Source organism: Lepidochelys kempii, chromosome 8 (assembly GCF_965140265.1).
Source record: "Lepidochelys kempii isolate rLepKem1 chromosome 8, rLepKem1.hap2, whole genome shotgun sequence".
NCBI lineage: Eukaryota > Metazoa > Chordata > Testudines > Cheloniidae > Lepidochelys > Lepidochelys kempii.
The window spans coordinates 23,901,235-23,917,287 of NC_133263.1; the positions used below are offsets into that span (position 1 = coordinate 23,901,235).

General features: G+C 40.7%; 1 protein-coding gene across 5 annotated transcripts in view; it reads right to left on the bottom strand.

Annotated features, from left to right (window-relative positions):
• ATP10B (ATPase phospholipid transporting 10B (putative)) overlaps window positions 1-11,993 on the bottom strand; it is a 248,565-nt gene extending 236,572 nt beyond the window's left edge. For 3 of the 5 annotated variants that reach the window (XM_073355887.1, XM_073355889.1, XM_073355886.1), the window contains exon 1: window positions 11,867-11,993. Coding sequence is in view for 2 of the 5 variants with exons in the window: in XM_073355884.1 (XP_073211985.1) it covers window positions 9,771-9,841 (71 nt within the window). In the remaining 3 variants the exon portion in view is untranslated. Of the gene's footprint in view, window positions 1-9,770; window positions 9,842-11,866 lie in introns of all 5 variants that reach the window. The other 2 variants (XM_073355884.1, XM_073355892.1) reach the window with 1 other exon arrangement.
• Between the last annotated feature and the right edge of the window lie 4,060 nt (window positions 11,994-16,053).

Sequence of the window (16,053 nt, forward strand, 5' to 3'; positions counted from 1 at the left end):
AACGCACTTAAGCAAAAGCTTACACTTGGATTTTCAAAGGACTAGATATTCACTTCAATGATTTGCTGAATAAGGATGGGATCACTACTCCCATGCTTCCAGCTACAGACCTCCTTAAATGCTTTGCTGAATCAGGGCTTAGATTCAGAGTTTACACCAACATTACATTCTACCCTAAAGTCAGTAGACTAAATATAATTCTCCTCCGATTTGATTTGATTTGATGAGGGAAGCCTTCCACTTCTTCCCTGCGGTTCAATCTTTTTAATCTATGCCTCCATAAACAAGTTTTTTTTTTAAATCAAAAGAAACAACAGCCTATATTTTAGTAGCTGTTACAAACAACACATTGTGTACCTAACCCTCCTGGTCTCAAAGCTGCAGTTAAGTAACAAACACTTCTCAGAGCTGTGCTGACATTATCAATGAGATGAAACTAGGGCAGATACAAAAACATTTTGGCAAGACCAGGCGTTTGACAACTTGAAGATGTGACTGTTGTTCAACAGAATATAGCCAGGCTAATTTCAGCAATCTGCTAAACATGGCAGAGAAAGAATGTCTCCTAATAGGACAGAACCAAATTAGTAGGGTGAAAATCATTTCTAGCCTAAAAAGGCATTAAACAACCAATCAATGAGCCATTATTCAAACTAACAATGTACTTTTATTACATACACCCACCGAAAGCCAAAGTGACAGAAGAAGCACATCCCAATGTTTTTAAAATACAGGGGACGGGGTTCATTTTAGTGTCCCAATTAGATTAATAAACACCACCAAAAATCACTACTGGAAATACTGGGCAGATTTAGATAGTTTCTGGAGGTTTTTTTTATGACTAAGGTCTAAGCATTTAGTGAAGACTCCAAAGCATGTGGCAAGTGAAGCTATTTGGAAAAAAATTAGTTGAAAATAAAGTTGAAAATAAAGTTTATTGACTAGCTCTATAGATTTTTAACAAACAAGGGGAAACAGTTGGGAAAATTTCATCTCAAACTTGTCCACATTTTTCCAACAAATTTTGACCAGCTCTAGCAGGAAGTTTGGGGGTTTGCTGTTTGTTTGTTTTCTCCTGTTGAGCACACTGTGATTTTAAAGGTTCAGCAACATGCTACAAACCCATTTTAAGATTAATGGAATTAGTTGTGATAACGAAAAAGATGCTAAGGGGCCAAATTTAGAAGAGAACCTAATTCAGTCTAGAAAGTTTACCCTGGTGTAATTTTTACCTTCATGTCTCACCAATGAATGTATTGCACCAATTAAAAAAAATTCTCTGAACAGACTTACAGTATTTAAATTACCAACATGTAACCATCTTCCTCCCTTCCTTACACATTTCTTCTGAATTTGGCCGAATGAGTCCATAGGACTCTACAACGCTGTGACTGATATGCACAGGGCTGCAGTAGAAGAGTGTAGGATAAAAAGTAACCAACAGCAGGATGCAAATAAAAACAGTTCAGCCTTTCTTTAGCTTACAGCTTTTTTTGGTTCCTTGGCATGCAAAATGTATCAGCTTAGGGATGCAGATTCAAGCGGCCAAAATCAGAGATTATTTGTATTACTTTGTCACCTAAAGGCCAAAACTGAAGTTGGGGCCACACTAGGCAAGGCACAGTACAAACACACAGAGAAAGTCCCTACCGCAAAGGGTTTGCAGTCTAAACAGATAAAATGGTAAAGGATAGTAAGGAAAACAGACACACAGAGTGGAAATGACTTGCCCCTGGTCTACACAGCAAGCTAGTGGCAGAAAGGAATAGAAGTCAAGTCTCTGAATGCTCAGTCTGGTGTTCTAGTACAGAGACTGAAGATGCACATCAACTTAAACTCATGCTCACTTACCAATGTAATTTATAAACTAAGGGCCCCAAGAAAAATGTAAATATGCCAGCTTAGATTCTGTTTGCATTTGGTCCAGTAATTTTGAAACTCACTAAATAGCTTCACAACAATGTTTTACTTTTTGTTTGTACAGCATTTCCAATACATATAGGCAAGTATGCTTTAATAAGAAAGATAGCGGTCACTACAAATACAGGTGTTTGTCAGTAAGTCAGTATAAGTCATTACCTAAATATTGTCCAAACCGCTGGCCTTATTCTGTTCCCGCTCACACTCCACATAACAATTGTATAACTACACTGACTCCTTGCAAATTACTCCTGATTTTTACACTAGCTTAGCTGAGGAGGAATTAGGTCTTTAGAGCTTACTGCCTTCATAGCAGGCTTGCCAATGCTGCCAAAGGGTAGGAGGAAGAGAAAGAAAGAAATCCAAAGAATAATTCTGCCTGAACACCACCACAAAATGTGGTTTGACATACAATTAATTTTTGCCTGAAGATGCAGAGTGCAAATGAGACGTTCCATCCAATGTTTTTACAACAGATGCAGGAAGCAGAGAATGCTACTTCACATTGACTTTTTATGAGAAAACCAAAAAGCACAGTGACCGTGTATAAAATCCATCTCCATTTCTGCTTCTGTCTCCAGTATTCACCTCACTTCCATATTAGATCTCAGTTATATTGAGGTTCTGATACAGCAGTCATCGCCATAGTGTCTGAGCACCTTCCTGCAGTGCATTCGGCACATGCCATATGCTGTTTGGTGAGGTGTTTCATCTTCTGCTCAGGGGGAGAAGCATGTGCAATGGAGAGTTTTGTTTTGGTAGAGGTCTTTTCCGGGGGTGGGGGTGGGGGATAAATATACCTGCTGTTATGTATTTACGTTAGAAACCACAAGTAATGTACAATGCACTGGGAATAGAAGGTGGTGAAGTTTGTGTTCTTTAGGTCCACAGTCTCAGATCAGCCCCCAAGAAAGTTGTCTCCTACACTGATGAGCTTTACCTTTATTCTATCCTCTTAAAAACATGTAATTGATGACACCAAATCCAGCCCTCTTCTTTCTAAAAGCAAGGATTATTTCCACACCAATATGAAATATGGTACTAATATTGACCAAATAGGAAAAAATATTCTAGGCTTCATGTTGAAAACTTTGGATATAAGGCATTTTATATAGAGAGAATAAAGTATTTGGTTTACTATCCAAATACTGTGTGTAGAAGGGACTGTGTAAATTCACATGAAGCTCATGATGCTTAAAAGCAGTTCTCCTAAAACAGCTGTGGGTTGAAAAAAAATATTATTTTATAGAAGGATAGCTGAAGTTAATAGAGAAGTTAATTCACTTGGTAAAAGCTCTTCGGATAGAACCCTCTAATCCAGATTCCCAGCTTCCTCTTCTAACTTCAGTCCTCTTTGGAAGACTTTTCAATGCAGTTTAGCCCCCACAATCTGACACATCTTTTTGATGATGGACAATGTGGTCTGGCAAATAGGGCACTGGACTGAGACTTGGAAGGCCTAGGTTCCATTCCCACCTCTGCCACCGACCTGCTGAGCAATATTCAGCAAATAATTTCAAAATGCACCTCTATTTCCCCTCCCATCTTTTGTCTATTCAGTTTGCTTAGATTGTAAGCTCTTTGGGAGCACAGACTGTCTTACTAGGTGTCTGTATAGTGCCTAACATAATGGGGCTGCTAAGCACTATCATAATATAGTCAAAGAATATTTTTCAAAAGAGCTCAGCACACTGGGTTCCATTCAGGGCTGTTTGTAGGAGGTGTACATCACACAGATTTTAGAATCCAGCACCCTGAATCTTGGCTGCTAATAATGCTTGTGGTTAAGCACCTTGAAGGCTCTGGCTACATTTCAGGAAAAGAAAATACTCAAACACTGATCTATATATTCAAAGCAAATACTGATCGTAAAATGCACCTCTTTCATCTTAACCTTTTCCACTATCACTAAACAGGTTTCAGGAGAACAAATGGGGAAAATACTTCATGCTACATATCTACAGGACTCAAAACCTCCAGTCGAATCTCTCAGACAGCCAAGGAAGTGCTTTTACAAGATAAAGTGTTAACTAGCAAAATCTAAGGAGAGACATCCAAACATATTGCAGTGATCTTCTCATTTTCCTGTCCTCTTTTGATTTGGAAGCTGCACTAGGCAAAGAATCCTCCAGAAACAGTTCTGTTGGGTTAAAGATGCAAGAGTGCTTCAGCCCAGTACAGACTCTCAAAACCCTTTGTCATAACTTCTGGCAGCTTGAACAGAGGTCATAGCTTGAATGGATACAAAAACTTCACTCACTGCTTACCCATAGGTGTGTCTTAGAAGCACACACCCAGTCACTTGATAAAAGCACAATGTTTCACTTGTCAATGCTTCAGTCTGGCACCACACATTTTCTATGTTACTTCAGTGCTCATGTATCTATATGCCATGTGCATAAGGAAAGAAAAGTTCCAGTTTGCTAGTGCCATTGTCTAAAATGAAAACAAATAGGTTCTCTCTCACAATACTGAGTTGCTTTCCACAAAGCCTTCACGGTGAAAGGGTCTTGACTATTTCTGTAACAAACATTGATATAAATGTAGGCACCAAAATAAGTTAGAAGAAGTCATTCATCCATGTAATAATGTGTCAGATGTACACAGCCATCAAGTAATTTAAAGAAATATTAAGAGGGGCTATCTGTATTTTAAGGGAATAATGTTAGATGAATACATCATCATTTGAGTTTGAGTGGTTATTATTCACTTTATCAAATATGCAAGGACTACTCAGGGAGAAGAAGGCTAGGATAGTCCCTTCAATAGTCCCTTTCTATTTCATTAGAATGAAATAACTGCTTATAGGGGTATCATTTTACAGCTCAAGAAATCTTACATGTTTAAAGGAGGGTGGTGAACAGGTTATGCTGTTCCCTGAATACGTGTGAAAGTCAAATGCATTAGGACTAAATTCATCCCTGATGTAACTACATTGACTGCAGTGGAGTAACCCCAGGAATGAATTTAGCCCTTAAGGTCCATTGAAGTATACAGAAGTCTTCCAGATTGACTTCAGTGGGCACTGGATCTATAAAAAGTTTAAAATTGCATGTACTGGGGAACACAACCCCAAACCCAATTTTTTTCCCCGCAAGTTCTCCAGAAAAGCAATTACGACAACAAAAGTTAAAATAAAAACATGAGTCTTAGCCAACAGATTCAGCTTATCCCTGCAAAGCTGCTAAACCAAATGTTGCTCTCATCTGCATGATTACACAGCTGGAATCACCCCACTGAACACTGATGAAAACAATCATAGAGAAATGAATAGAAAGTTGTAACCTTGCCATACAATTTAATGAGCCAACCTGTAATATTTTATAGGCAGTTATATCCTCTTCCACACTCAGAGTTCCATTAGATAATTTAAGAAACCTATTGAGATAGTGTTATTGTCTATTCAACTCTGTAAGTTTTTAGAGTAATTGGAATTGGGCACTGGACTGGACTCAGCAAACCTGGGCTCTGCCAGAGGCCTCCTGGGCAAGTCACTTGGATGTCTGTGTTCCAGTCTCCTCACCTGTAAAAGGGGGATAATGACACTGTCGCACACTGCTTAGGTCTTATGACATATGTACTGAGGTTATTTACACAACAAAAGGGAGGCCCTAACAGTAGCCTCGCATAAGCATTACGCAGCATAAACCACTAGCTAATCTTTGTTACAGACAGACTTTCCCAGTCCCAGTCTTTAAATCTGTTTTCTGATTTCTGCGTGCTGCTATACCTGATGACAGTCTTATTGGTGTCAAGTTATATTGAACTGACTCTTTCCTATCATACAATAGCACTTTCATGGAGTTTCAGCGTGAGCAAGCCTTGTCTGAACCAGACGTAGGTCAGCTCCGCAACTCTACCGACTATGGGCAACACAAGCCCTCCCTTCTAGGTCACACAGGCTTCACTGTTACTCTACAGGTTAGTGACTGGCACACGGACCCCAACTCTTGGGCCTTCTGAGTGTCTCCCTGCACTGTCAACCTCAGCCTCTTGCAATATTCACTGACTCGCTGCTTCCAAAAACAAACGAACAGTACAACCCAGGTCACGCCTCTGCCTAGCACACAGCACTCAGATAGACTTACTTTCACTATTAACGTAACTTCATTTAACAAAGCACAGATATTCAAGCGATAGCAAGTCAAAGCCTTGGAAACAAATGGTTACACATAAAATAAAATCATAACATGCATTCTAGAGCCTAAGCTTAATTAACTAGATACTCTCATGTCTTACGTTGTATTGCTCACCAAAAACCCTTTCAACGCTTTACTGCCAAGCCCTCAGAAAGAATAGGAGTACTTGTGGCACCTTAGAGACTAACAAATTTATTTGAGCATAAGCTTTCATGAGCTACAGATCACTTCATTGGATGGCCCTCTGTGACCCTTCTTTCATAAAACAAACACACTGTCAGTTTGCAGCCACAGTGAAGAATCCTGCATATTTCTTTGCACCCCCAATATATAACAATTATTTGTCTTTATTCAGAAACAGTACACACACACACACACTGCTATTTGTTTCATCCTGTAAATTTCCTCTCTTGTAGATTTTGCAATCTTTCATTCGGCCCCTGGCTCCATACGCAAGTAGGCCTACATTGTGAGGCATACAGTTCGCAAATGACCAGACAGGAAAGAGATCTCATTACCTTGGAAATGTTCCTTTCAGGCAGGAGGTATGTCGTCTCCCGGTGACCTGCCGTAACTCCAAGACCTTAAGAACATATTTTTAGTATACATATATAAGTCCTTAAATATTATCCGTACGTACATTTCACAATGATTATGATGACCAGTGGGCTACTGGCTCTCGGTAGAGACCTCACATGCCACTGTAAAACACTGTGCTTCCGGTGTCCTCTGCCAGTTGGTACCAACAGGTCCCAGGGTTGCAGTCTGATGATATCAAAACACCCCATGATGGTGGCTATAAATATTTCCATTTTATGGACCGTAAAGGGCAGTAGAGAGAGGAAACCAGTAGCCCAAGGCCACAGGGGTGAGTCAGGAATAAAACGAAGATATACACAGACTTTTGCTCTCACCACTAAAACCAACCCGTTTCCAAGCTGTCACAAAAGGAAAAGGGAAGGGTAACCACCTTTTTGCATACAGAACTATAAAATCCCTCCTGGCCAGAGGCAAAACCCTTTCACCTGTAAAGGGTTAAGAAGCTAAGATAACCTCGCTGGCACCTGACCAAAATGACCAATGAGGAGACAAGATACTTTCAAAGCTGGGGGGAGGGGGGAACAAAGGGTCTGTCTGTCTGTGTGATGCTTTTGCTGGGAACAGATCAGGAATGGAGTATTAGAACTTGTTAGTAAGTAATCTAGCTAGAAATGTGCTAGATTTCCTTTTGTTTAAATGCCTGGTAAATAAGCTGTGCTGAATGGAATGTATATTCCTGTTTTTGTGTCTTTTTGTAACTTAAGGTTTTGCCTAGAGGGATTCTCTATGTTTTGAATCTGATTACCGTGTAAGGTATTTACCATCCTGATTTTACAGAGGTGATTCTTTTACTTTTTCTTTAAGTAAAATTCTTCTTTTAAGATCCAGATTGCTTTTTCATTGTTCTTAAGATCCATGGGTTTGGGTCTGTGTTCACACATGCAAATTGGTGAGGATTTTTATCAAGCCTTCCCCAGGAAAGGGGGTGTAGGGCTTGGGGGGATAATTTGGGGAGGAAACGTCTCCAAGTGGGCTCTTTCCTTGTTCTTTGTTTAACATGCTTGGTGGTGGCAGCATAGGGTTCAAGGACAAGGCAAAGTTTGTACCTTGAGGAAGTTTTTAACCTAAGCTGGTAAGAATAAGCTTAGGGGGTCTTTCATGCAGGTCCCCACATCTGTACCCTAGAGTTCAGAGTGGGGAAGGAACCTTGACACAAGCAGAGGCCTGATCCCATACTGATGCAAAAAGCCACTTTTCCATTGACTTCCCTAGGAGTTGGATCATACCCTAGGACAAATGGACAAGGCAGACATAGGAAGAAAAGTTGTAAGAGAAGAGGAAATCTTAAATACGGTTGTTCTTTCATGACCTATAACATTCCAAATGTTTTAACATTTATGCTCTAGGAATACTTAGATAGCCTCAATGTACGTAAGAATAAAAGTTCCCATTAGTGGTTTATTTGTAGATGGTGTCCAGAAAGAAAAGCAACCAAGGATATCCCATCTCTTTTATACTTCATTTATTCTCTGTAACTCAGCAGCCCAAGAATCTTTTTGTTTCTCTCTCCCCAATATATTTTTATGTGGTTCACATTATCACCTGCTCATAAAGATTCACAATCATAATTTGTCTTGTTATGCAGCATCAGGCCTTTATGCAGCTTCCCAAAGGGTGAAAAACAAAAATGAACATTTACAAGAGTTATCCCCACAGAAGCTGTAGGATAACATTTCTAAAAGTTCCTAAATTACCAGGACTCCAAGTTCCATTTTCAAGTGACTTATGACCAGATTTGTAATCAATAAGAGTTAGGTGCTTAAGTCACTTTCAAAAATTTTGTGATTTAGGCAGCTTTTAAAACTTTGCCCATATTATCTATTGTTGTGGACACACAGAAGTTGTAACCTCTTTGCCCAGTTTGGTAAAAAATGACTTGCAATTATCCAAGTAATTTCTTGCCATGAGCAAAATGGAAGATGAAACAATTTGTGATGAGTGACACTCAAAGTTATGAGCATAAATATAGTGACAGTAACAGCCATTTAAACAACTGTAAATGAGAACTGAGAAGACTGGTCAGAAGGGTTCAGAAAAGGTGATATCGACACTGGGCTTAGAGGCAATCAAGTACAAATCAAAGATCTGTTCATGCTCCTCCGACCAATGTGTAGTAGCACTGAAATGACACTCCTCTGACCTTGCCGAGACTCATGGTAAAGATACAAAGAACTCCCAGGGTTAGTGTCCAATTGCCATTAGAGAACAGTGATACAAAATAAGGTGATGGTGTTTAACCCGAAGCAGGGGCAAAGGCAGATATTCCAAACGAGGTTTTTGAGTCAGATGGTTCCTTATCAGGCTTCAAAAGCACTACTCTCAGTGAAGAAGTAATCATACCTATGGAACAACCAGCCGTCTTCAGCAAGGGATAGGATGAAATGATTCAAAGTATCACATGAATGCAGGTTGAAGCAAGCAAGTGTGGAGAAACCACAGCACAGAAAAATCACCAAAATCTAAGGCAAAAAGGATGGCAAATAGTAAATCATAGCAGCCAAGTACCCTATGGCCAAATGCAATTTATTTATTATTTTACTACCAAAAAACAAACAAACCACATGGCTGCAGTTATTAAAGAAAATAATGAACGTGTAATGAGTCATCCAGTTCACCTGGAGACAGTGGTCAAAGTTTTCAAGTCACCTAAAAAGAAGCGGCCTGATTTTCAGGAGTCCTGAGCCACTCCAGCTGCCATTCAAATTAATCTGTCATTGATTAATCTGAATTTATTAAAAAGTTGCTTAGCAACTACAATTTATGCTAACAAGCCATGGTGAAATGTCATGCATGTCACCAGTCATACATGTATTGACATTTGTTTTCAGAGGCTGCTTCAGACACACATTATTGAAAGTAAAGAGCCCTGGAAGCCTATCTCAAAGGTATACCTCCCATGAAGAATAGATGTCCAGCTACATGATTGGGTTATAAAAGGGTGCATTGTATTTTGTTTGGCACACTCTACCTAGCATATAGTGCCAAATACATTTACGGCACCGTATAATTAATAAATAACATTTTTGTAGTAACATTTTGCTTTTCTACCACACAAGCCATGGGAACATATGCTACATTACTTCAACCTTATTAGGTTCAAAATTTACCTACCAGAAAAATAGTTTTTCCTCACAGTTCCAAAAAACAACATTTGCCTGTCTCGTCCCGTCCCCCCCGTACATCTATGGATCAATGAGAAATCAGTATCACATTCATGTCCCAATCCTCTCCACCTTATGCAAGCAGCACTCAGTCCAAATTTTTTATTGAGTAAGGAGCCCAGGATTTGGCCCACTATCATATTACTCTGGCATGGAAAGATCTATCAGCTTCTGCACAGAACATGTGAATTTTACAAGTTCATTGTTTTGGCAATAATGACATCTTGGTACACAAAAAACTGGTTAGCATATGTTGAACTCTTGTTTTTAGAAGAATTTTGTATGGTGGTAGACTGTTAAACTACTCTATTTTACTTAGAAAACAAGTTCCATTCATCAAAGCATCTATGGGACACACATGATACTAATGAAGAAAATAATACTAGTTTTGGAATAAGACAACAGTTTGGTACACTGGGCTGGTCTGCACTACGGAGAGATCGACACTGCTGCAGTAGGGGTCGATTTAGCGTGTCTAGTGAAGACCCTCTAAATCAACTGCAGAGCGCTCTCTGATCAACCCCGGTATTCCAGCTTCCTGAGAAGGGTAAGGGAAATCGACTGTAGAGCGTCTCTGTTGATGCAACGCAGTGAAAACCTCGGGGTAAGTCGACCGTAGCTACGTCGACTCCAGCTACGTTATTCATGTTAGCTGGAGTAGCATAATTTAGGTTGACTTACCCCCATAGTGAAGACAAGCCCTCTATCTATTGGTACAAATCATCTTCCCATGCAGTATCAAATACCGCACAGATCTTACCTAAAAATCACATATTTTAAAATTGCGGCACACTGTTCCAGTTCTGTGTTAGGACTATAACTGAATAGCTGGCAATTTTAAAAAACAAGTGGTGGGATTGCCCCAGAGTACAGATTTACTGGGAACAGAGCCTGATCCTCTCTACCATACTCCTTTCTCTCGTACATGTAACTCTTTGAAATGAATCTTAAAAATATATTTTCCTAAATCCTCCCACAAATATACAGGGCCTTGCAGAACTGATATGATAGAGAAAGTGAAACACATTCACAGTTTTGTCTGGAGTGCTTGCAGTATCCCACTAGTACTGTATTTTGTTTGGATTTAAAAAAAAATATGTGCAGCTCTCTCACCGTTCCCCATTTTGTATCATTAGTCTTAATTGGCCATTTCTCAAGTTAGAGACTTGTTGATATGGGTGTCTTTCCCCCCACCGCCAAATAGTAAAATAGATTTTGAAGTCATTAGAGTTGAGTACATGCTTAAGTGTTTGCAGAATTGGGCCTTTACAGCCCAGCTACACAACTGGCCCCTCGATACACACACACACCAGCACAGAAACTCCCAGGGTCCACCCACAAAGACCCAATTGCTGGATCAGGGCCTCCTATTGTAATTCCCTTGAGCCAGGGCCTATGTCTTCTAGTTTGATGCTATAGTAAGTTAGAGCTAAAATTTCAATTTTTTCCCCCAACACCACCAAGGTCAATCTTTTGGTGAAGATTTTGCAAAAAACACACACAACCCCCCCCCCCCCCCAACACCAGAACACAAACTCTCTGTTAGGCCAGCTCTCCTAATAGCTGGAAGAATAAGGCACCTCCCTCTGTACTGGAAGAACTGGTTCACAGTTAAACGCTGCCTGTTTGCCTTTCATCACTGCAAGGATTAATGTTAACACGATCCCTGCTGAGTTTATGATGTGTGGCTTCTCAGATGTAGGAAATAATTAAGCTGCAGCAAGCAATAACCAGGGGATATAGACAAATCAAGATCAAGACACAGAGTGACAAGTACAAACAACCGCTCCTCAGCCTTCCAGCTTCAGGCTGTGGGCGCAGCAGGGGCAGACAACAAGCAGGGAGAAGACCCCCACACTCCCCCTTTCCAATTATAAGGAGCCTGCCGCTTTCTCCTGCTCCAGTCTCAGCCTGCCCCAGCGTTTCACATCCTCACCTCCTGCAGCCCCTCTGGATTCTGATGATCGCTGGTAACTTTCACACCCACCTAGCCACTCAGCTGTGGGAAAGGGAGGAACAAAACTTCAGCAAAGGGAACTTGCTTACCTCCTAGGAGCAACTCATCCAGGAGGAGGTTTAGTGTAGGAGCAGGCAGCTCCCAGGTAGGAGTGGGCGGCTGTCAGGCGCTAAGAAAGCAGACTGCTGCCTATTGTTTCCCTGCTGGGATAAGGAGCTGCCAAGTGCAAGAGAAAAGGTAGGCACTCTGCAAATGATCCCCAGTTGTAGGCTGGGGAGAGGGGGGAGCTGCTGGATGGCTTTAACCTCCTGTCTCGCTTCACTTGGTAGCAAGTAGGTCAACAACTGCTCACTGGACTGAAACCACTGTTCGTTATTTGCAAACAACCGCTCACCTCCCAACGCGCAGTTCCCCTCCCTCGGCTCGAGGGACATTGTGATTACAGAAGGGTGTAGCAAGGTGGGTGGCTAGTCCAGAGAGCCTAGTAGCGAGGCGCGCAGGGTGCAGCTCTACGCAGCTGGAGAGGGAGCTGCTAAAATCCAGGCATTGCACTAAAGTGGGGTTTTGAACCTGGCTGCAGATTTTGGTGGAAGGAACGAAATAGTTTAGCAAGTGCTAGCCGGGGGGGATTAACTGGCTAGTGTCTGTGCAGAGCTTTGAGGAACTGAGCTATTATTATATTAAATTAAGCTCTTGTCCTCTCAAGGTGGAAATAAGCCTTTGTAGTACAACACTATTAACATTTAACCAGTTAATCTCAGCTAATATTTACTATTTCGTATCACTTGAACTAGCAGGGAAATCTTTTTTCAGTGTATGTTCATGTACACTGTGTGACACATTTCGGAGCAACCACATACTGCAGAAATGCCTGAGATTTCTATGTAATGCGGAAAAGCCACTTTCCTCCATAATTTTCTATCAATGTTCAATAACTTAAGAGTCAGGGAAGGTATTTCCCCCTCCCCCCCACTGCTGTAGTTTGCATGAGCATATGCTAAACACACCACCGGCTGTTAGTTACATTGCTGTGTAGCTTTCAGATGGTCATGCCATTTTTCACTTCTTCAACCAGAATTCTCAATTACACCATGCTGTGCATGGCACAGTGCAGCTGGAGTCTAATGGCCAGGGCCCTGAGCAGGGAGAGTGCAGATTTGGCTTTTCTTTCTGGCTGTGCTCTCTGGCCCAGATCCTCAAAGGTATTTAGATGCCTGGCTCCCATTAAAATCAAGGAGAGTTAGGCACCTAAATACCTTTAAGGAACCAGGCCCCAGTTTCTCCATCTTTAAAATCTGGGTTGTAGTATTCACTCTATTTTTATAAAGAGCCTTGAGATGGCAGAGCTGTGAACCCCTTTAAAGAAAGATGGCTTAAGGAAGGATAGGTACCTAAAGAAATCTACATGAGATTTCCTGTGGCCTGTGCACAATTTATTTCCTACTCAAGAGAACAGTTAGAAAAGTTCATATTCAAGTAAAACACTATTCAAGTAAAACAATTAAACAGTATAGAAACAGAACTCAGTATAGAAACTTTAATATTTTTTTCCTGGGTAGAGCGTGCCCTAATATCGTTGAAGACACGAATTTATCTGTCAATGGACACTAGATACTATTTCTTGATGAGAGAAATTCAACAATTTTGGAATTTGGTTCAGTAGCCAAAATTTGTATGCAAGCTTCAGAAGTTTGTAAAAATTGGATTAAAAACTTCACAAAGAACAGGCTGGCTTTCATAAGATCCATGGATTTCTGGTTCCAGCCTCAGTCTGCTGGAGTGGGACTGGAACTAAGGGAACCCACCCCCATGACCATCCAACTTCCTCCCCCCCTCCCCCAACACACACATTTATCTGAACATTTTGGAACTGTAAAGAAGGGCTGGGGTCTAAAAAAAATAAGGTTGGTGCAGGTGGAGAGAATTGGGCAACTTAAAAATCGATTATCCCACCCCCAAAATTGTGAGCCGCATACTTTCCTTAAGCTGTGTCTGGAACTTTCATTGATACTTCAGTGGAGCTCACAGTTTTTAGAGAGTAGTGGATCTATGTGAAGTAAAACATAGGACCATTTTGAAAAAAGATTTTCCTTTTTTACTTTAACACATGCTTTCACAGTTCATCTGCAAAACTCAAGGCATTCCTGAGTCCCAACTCTAGAAAAAGGCCATTTCTCCCCAGCAGGTCAGAGTTAAACTATCTCCCTTTATTTGAGATGTGTGAGCAGTTTCCACTCCATTGCTGTTGAGCCTCTCAAGCTTTTCACTCTCTGAGGCTGTGTTAATGTCTTGTAAAACTATACTTACTATAAACATTGTGCTCGCAGCTTGTTTTTCCACATAAAAAGTCAGGACGAGGGAAAAAAATAACCTACAAGAAAGCCCTCACAGAAAGTTTTCTCCCATCAGAGGCACTGCTTTTAAAATGACAGGTTTCAGAGTAGCAGCCGTGTTAGTCTGTATTCGCAAAAAGAAAAGGAGTACTAGTGGCACCTCAGAGACTAACCAATTTAGTCTTTTTGCTTTTAAAATGCTTGCCTTCTTCAGATAGTCTTGATTTTTTGTGTTCAAATATTCACTTCTCGAGGAAGTCCAAAATTCTCCAAATGGTGCACTTTACTCCTCGCTCAGAAATGGGTTCAATGCATACCTCTTATCTGTACCCATTTATCACTCATTTTAGACACTTGGCCCTAAAGCTGTCAATGGCAAAAATAGCATTGACTTCTCCTGAGCCCAGATTTCACCCCTCGTGATATCAGTCTTTTTATGTCTGACCATTATTGCTCTGAGAAATGCAGCAATTAGAAGTCAGGGGTTTGTTTGTTTGTTTGTTTTTACAAAAATCCACCTACACTGAAAGAAAGAAATATATCACAATAATGTAAATATAAATCTTCCTTTGTTCCCTCGATGGTCATCTGCTGTTGTCTCAGAATAAAAAAGGGTAGGATCACACCTTTTGGCCTTGGTGAGCAAAGTTATGTCTTGTTTGAAAGGATGTTTTTATACTTCTCTGTGTTTGTAAAAAAAAACCTCAGTTGCATATGAATTTAGTACCCACCAGTGAGAATGATGAATGCAGTGCACCTAAAACACACAGTACAGCTCTGCTATTTTCCAGAGCAGGCCTTGTTAATGGAGTAGTCTGGGAATAAACACAAATGGGAACTAGAAAGCGATCCGTAATCGATTTTCTGTTTATTAGCAAAAGTAGAATTTTACTTTAGCTCTCCAGAAGTGAAAGACTAGCTGTGGAATTTAGGCAGATGTATTTCAGAATTCACCATAGCCCCAGTCCTGTAAAGATTTAGGCACTTGATTAGTCCTGTGAGGAATTCCATTGGCTTTGATAGATAAAGTTAATACGTGCATAAGTCTTCACAGGATCGGTGCCATATTATGTTGTTAGATATCTGCACAAGTTTGATCTTCTTTACAACTGCAGCTCAGATGTAGCAGGGCTTCTCAAAGGTTTTTTGCTGGGACCCCCTTTGAAAATATTTCAGGCTGTCATGAGCCCACTTCCAAAAATACCATACCATGGCACCCTTACTTCTGTGCTGCTGCTGGTGGCTGTTCTGCCAGCTGCCACTAGCAGCAGTGCAAAAGTAAGGGTGGCAATACCATACCATCTTCCGACCTCCCTACAAAAGCTTTGAGACCCCCTTTGGGTCAGGACCCCACGTTTGAGAAATACTGGATTATGCTATGTACTGGATTCTACTACTGTATTTCAGATAATCTCCTTATACAACTACAGTTTCAATAAAGATCTCTTCGTAAAAGGTCATTCAAACTTTGCCTGTAAATAGAATTAAAACAGATTACATTTTCTCCTCCCAATGTCCATAGTAGCAAAACAAATTGAGAATCCATGACATTTCATTGCAAAAAGAAAGTTAAGGACAGAACTTTCCATTTGGATTGGTGGGTTTTTTTGGAGCGTTTCTCTGGCAATGCTACAGGGAAGCTGCAGCCAAAGTTTGAGAGAGGAATCACAGTTGTTTGCAGATGCATCAGGCAAGATGCTCTTGGTGCTGATTTCCAGCGTTCCATGAATGTAGAAGCCTGGCCAAAGCTGTAGAGTAAGCATATCATTGCATTCCAATGGGATTGGCTTTGTCTTGTGAGAATCAGGATGCCAGAGTTGCTAAGGCTTTTAACACAAAGTTGGCAAGCCCAGGGCAAACGAATACTGAGGCTTTTTGTTTTGAAATTTTGCTGAACTATAGCACAACTGCAAGGTTTCTCACTAACTTATTCAATGTTCTAA